This window comes from Macadamia integrifolia, unplaced genomic scaffold (genome assembly GCF_013358625.1).
Source record: "Macadamia integrifolia cultivar HAES 741 unplaced genomic scaffold, SCU_Mint_v3 scaffold1294, whole genome shotgun sequence".
Classification (NCBI taxonomy): Eukaryota; Viridiplantae; Streptophyta; class Magnoliopsida; order Proteales; family Proteaceae; genus Macadamia; species Macadamia integrifolia.
This window is the reverse complement of record NW_024868149.1, coordinates 142,032-147,845: the sequence shown is the minus strand read 5'-3', so window position 1 is coordinate 147,845 and position 5,814 is coordinate 142,032. Positions and strand designations below refer to the sequence as shown.

Here is a 5,814-nt window from a genome sequence, read left to right as displayed (position 1 = left end):
AATGGAAAAATTAGTCTTAATTGATGGCTTGATTTAAGATTCTCTCTCTAGAGGACAAACCAGGTTCATGATTTTTCATTTTTAGTGGTTAATTAACTGAATAAACTGCCAATCAGTCAAAACAACCATATAGAAAGCTCCAAAGCTCTGTTATCTCTAACGAGGCGCTTCCACTTCCACTTCCACTTGCATAGCTATGTGGTGTTGGGTGATCCAAGCCAATGTGCTTTCACATGGTTCCAATTAATGTGGTATTTTTATTACCAATCAGATCACATCCTCCCTCTATAAAACCCAGACTAACCCTCACCATTGCACCAAAGTCCTATTTGGGCACCAGGGCCTCCTATTCTTTGTACTTGAGATGGCTTCCAAGGCAATTGCATCAATTGCCATTCTCTTGACCCTTAACCTTCTCTTCTTCACTATGGTCTCTTCCCAATGCCTAACACCTCCACCACCAAAGTCATTGTCACCTAAACCAAGCCAAGCCAAGCCAAGCCAAGCCAAGCCAAGCCCTAAGCCAGTAGGTAAGGGAAGTTGCCCAAAGGACACCTTAAAGTTTGGTGTTTGTGCTAATGTTCTAAAAAACTTGGTCAACATAGTACTGGGAAAGCCACCCAAGATCCATTGCTGCACTCTCATTAAAGGTCTGGTTGATCTTCATGCTGGTTGCCTTTTCACCGCCATGAAAGCAAACGTCTTGGGCCTTAACCTCAATATCCCAGTTTCCTTGACCTTGCTTCTGAACTACTGTGGAAAGAAGGTCCCATCTGGCTTCCAGTGCACCTAGGTAGTAGTGCTATGCCACCTTATATTGTTACTCTCTCACTCTTATCCATTTTTGGTCTTTATTTCTATTCCTCTCTTATTGTGTTTGCAATTTAAAGTGGCTATTTGAGTCTGTAGTATTTACAAACACATCCCAGAAGAAATAATTTCCTTGTGTACTATATAGATCAGACTGGGAAGCTGTTTCGTTTGAGATCAGAAATAGGCTTCTCTCCATTTGTTCTACGAGTCCAGACACATTAAGAAATAGGCATTTTGTTATTAATTGGGACTTTTCTCTTATTTCTCCCCTAATCCCGGCTTTTTGATGTATTATCTTTTACTAATGTTTCTCCCTCTACCCTGGCTCTTGATCAAGGTTCATGGTATCAGGTTTCGATCCCTAAGGAGATCGAAATTTTGATCGAAACCTGGGAAATTTCGAGGATACTAGGGAATTTTTTTCGGTATGGTGGAAACTTAGGTTTCGACCTCCAAATAGTATTTTTTTTTTGCCTGATTTTTTGTGTACATCCTATTTTTAAACATTTCTAATATATTCACATCATTAGTTTCATAAAAAAAAAACACATAAAGTCTTACTTGTCTGGTGAACCAAAGGTTCGATAATTATTACGCTGACTTATTGACTTAAATTCTGAAATTATACTACATAATGACTATATATAGTCTACAATCTACATCAAAACATAAGACATAATGACTATATAGTCTACAATCTACATCAAAACATAAGACATAATTCAAATGATCCAAAATAAATTAAAATATTACATCATCAATAGTTATCTATCAACAATCAATAGTAGTGACTCAATTACTCAACACTCGAAAGTAGTGACTCAATTCCAAGTAGAGTGTCTAGGAGCTTCCATCCCATGAGCTGCGTATCACTGCAGATGTCGTAGCCACTCCTCTGAATGAGAGACATATGCATCCCATGACATGTTTTGGGCCTAATTGTTTTGGTAGTCTCTCATCGCTCTTCTATAAGATTCATCATTAACATTAGCTAGGTATCCTAACCTAGGGAATGAGTAAGTCACAATCATAGGTTGTGGGTGGCATAGAAGGTTGGGATGGATACCCAAAGATACTGTCAACAAAAGATGACCCGCCACCTATAGAACCCTCCTGTTTGAATGAGGAGGAAGATTCATTATACTATCCACAACCACTACCATATCCAAATGAACTGGTGCTCTCGAAGGGTGGTCCACCAAAATATACACCATACTGTCCTAGATACCCATAATGCGATGCAACTGATCCAGTGCTCTCAAAGCCACTATCACCATGATGTACTGGACTAGGGCTTGAGTCAATGAATTCTGGTGCACGTCAATGCCCAGATCCTCCACCCTGTCCCAAACTCATGGATTCTATTGTGGCAGACAAACTAGATATATCCATGCTTTGGCCCATCCCAACTGCCTCATTATGAGGCCCAAACCTTTTGCGTGGTCCTCAACTATAGCCTCTCCATTATCGGGAACCATGATGTTCATCTCACGTGGCATGTGTGAACTTAATCTCCCTTGTGAATCTGATTGAAGATGGTTGTGGAATCGTGTCACTTTGCATGACAGCTAATATATCATCTTCAGCTCGCATGGCAGCTAATTTATTACTACCATCATACCCACCATCCCCATCACCACCACCACCACCACCACCACCACCACCATCATCATCATCATCATCTCCTTGTGTCTGGTCAGGGGACCGAGTGAAATCCGATGAAGGGGACCGATACTCTTCTTCTTCAATTCCAGCACTAGAGTGGGACTCAAATGGAAGTGGTGACTCAGCGTGAATTCTCCCCTCTTTTGACATATATTCTTTCACATCAACACCCATTCCTGAAGCAATTTGATTGCTAGGCTGACCATCAGGCTCATCTAAAAGTGGTTTACCTTGATCTCTAACTCACTCATAAAAGGGGATCTTCATCATCTGACTCAAATTGGAAGATATCAGGAACCTTGATTGGGTTAGTATCAATCTCCATACCAAGGCGTATATGCTTTTCTTTCAATCTCATATTATAGTGCACATAGACCAAGTCTGACAGCCATGCAACAGCCAATCTATTCCATCTCTTGGAGTGTATGAGGTTGAAAGTACTCCAATTGCACTCACACCCAGTGGTGGAACATGTTTGAGATAACACTTTAATTACTACTTTGGACAAGTTGGGTGAGTCTCTTCCATATTGCACCCATCATTCGGCTGCATAAAACAATGAGAGACTATTAGTTGAGTTTCTATGATGGTGAATAGCTGAATATGAAAGAAAAGAAGAAGGTCATTGGACCAACTAGCAGTAATGCTATATCGATTAGCAATAGCCGTTGTGTGGCCAAAACTCCCAGTTCCATCCCTAAAGGCTTTCATCTGTACGTCGATACTAATGTTAGCAACTTAATGTTCATATCCTAGGTTAAAAATTGCATCAATTAGTAACTTCAACACTCACCTCCATGTTGATGATATTCTGTGCGGTTGGGTTTGACTCAATCTTCTCCACCATGGTGTGAACTGTATCTATGAGATCAGTTCTCAAGCCAAGCCTATGCTTGTATTGATACTTGGGGTTTAGGTAATAAGCTGAAAATATATAAGGTGAATATTGGGTAAGCAAAAGTATATGCTAGTATTAACAAGTTAAAGTAAGGTGAATAAAGTAAAACTAATCAGCCTTATATAGAGGATGCATGAGCTCCCTCTCCAGCGGTCATTGATTATGGCAAGGAACTTCTTGTTACTTTTTTGGTACACCACTTCAACCTCTATCTTCATCATTTCAATGGATGCCTATATGATTGGTAAGGTGGGTTTTTTCTATGAGTTAACCAACTTTAAGACACTCACAATCGGATCTAATATCTTCACCACTTTCTTGATATCCTCCAAGAATTTTTCACTAGATATAGTGGCTCGGGCTACTTTTTCTCCCTAAAAGTTAGATTCATCCCAATTAAAATCACTCCTTAAAAGCAAACATGGATCTCAATCCAGACTTCTTCATCTCAAAGCTCTTCAAGGCGATATAGTTCGTCGCGAACCTTGTCAATCCTAGCCTCAACAAGTCCCCACCATATTTTGTCCTTAACAAGTTCAAAGCAAACCCATGGTTGTACACATATGTGGTCACCTGTCTCGCTTTTTCTACCACACTTTTTACAATCTTCAAAATTTTCACGTCTTTTAACATGAGATTTATACAATGACCTACACAGGGAGTCACCCTCAATTTTTCATTAACTTTTCCCCAGATTTCTTGAAGTTGCTCCCATTATCAGTGATAATTTATACCACATTCTTGACCCCAACATCCTTTACCACCTCTTCTAAGAGGTTGTAGATGTATTTTGCATCTTTCTTCTCACTGGATGCATCAACTGACTTTAAGAAGATTGTCTTTCCATCACAATTCACGATGAAATTGATGATGGACTGTCTAGTGGGTCTTGTCCATCCATCACACATCACGGTCACCCCATAATACTCCCACATTGGCTTCAGATCCTCAATGTAATCTACCAACTCTTTCTTCTGCTTTGACAAATATACATTATTCATCTCATAAGTTGTTGACCCCTTCACATGTAACGCCCCATCTCCATTAACCTTGTATAATATTGTCTTCTTTAGCCCATGGACCTCAAGGCTTTAAAATACGTTGTGCCATGTTAAGGAGGCCAGAGGTTATTAACTAGTCCAGGAATCTCTCCCTAGGTGATGTGGGACTAAAGTTTATACACCTTCACTGATCTTCCAAATCCCCTGGTACTAGCCGTATTCTTGGTGGGGACAACTCATCGATCACCCAGGTGGGTGGCCCCACATGCTGTCGGAGTCCACTCTGATATCATTTGTAATACCCCATCGCTATTAACCTTGCACAATATTGTCCTCTTTGACCCATGGGCCTCAAAGCTTTAAAACTCGTTGTGTCATATTAAGGAGGCTAGAGGTTATTAACTAGTCTAGGAATCTCTCCCTAGGCAATGTGGGACTAAAGTTTACACACCCTCACTGATCTCCCAAACCCCCTAGTACTAGCTGTATTCTTGGTGGGGATACCTCACCGATCTCCCAGGTGAGTTTAGTACTTGTTATATTCTTGGGTCATTACATCACACCTAGACTAGCCCTACCAATCTCATCTAGCATGTTTTGGTAATATGACTTTGTGGTCACATTGGCTGGAACGATATGATAGAAAACCCACTTGGAGAGAGTCATCCCCACTGCCTCCTTAACATTGGTCCACACTTACTTCAATTTTAACTATCTCAAGTCCTACCTTTGATACAGTGCATGATTAGATTGGAGAACCTTAACATTACGGTTACGACGTGGTGGTGGGGTTGGTCCCTCAAACTCTGGGACCTCCTCAATGGAACATTTCACTCTCTATGTCTCAACCTCCTCCTCCTCCTCCGTGGTTCAGGGTCTTCTTCAATCGCTCGAGATGAACCAGCTCCCCTAGCCCTCTGTACCCATCTTTCCTCATCAATATCAAGTTGGGCTCTGCTTGCAATAAAATTTCTCCTCAATTGTTAAGCCTCTTGTGCCATTTGTACATCATCCAAGTCAGGGTTCCTCACTGTCATAATCTTGCTCCCCTAACTTTGGCAATGACTCAAGGCAAGCATCATGGTATTCATCCCTAACTGCCCTCTTCTCCTTCCTCGTCTGCAACCCTCCTTTTAAATGCTCCAACATGCTCCTCTTGATCTTATTGGATACATTAGGGCAGCCCAACACATTCCTGTCCCCCACCAGCAAGATGCCATTTTAATCTTGTGGCGCCACCAGATATGACTTTTTTCTAACAATAATTACATTGTGACTTCCTCTTATTAGCTGATAGAGGTCTCCCATACAGCCATGCAATGTCCCCACCTCTATCAATCATTATGCAATACTTAAAATCTTACGACAAACACTGTTCCAACAAAAAAGAAACCAATTATAAACATATATGCATCCATAATGACTCATAAAAATAAT

At 40.8% G+C, this 5,814-nt stretch overlaps 1 protein-coding gene across 1 annotated transcript; it reads left to right on the top strand.

Moving 5' to 3' along the window:
- Nucleotides 1–364: 364 nt before the first annotated feature.
- On the top strand, nt 365–793 carry LOC122063325 (14 kDa proline-rich protein DC2.15-like). Its single transcript, XM_042627042.1, has one exon. It carries the CDS (start codon nt 365–367, stop codon nt 791–793), a length of 429 nt encoding a protein of 142 aa, XP_042482976.1.
- The last annotated feature ends 5,021 nt before the right edge of the window (nt 794–5,814 follow it).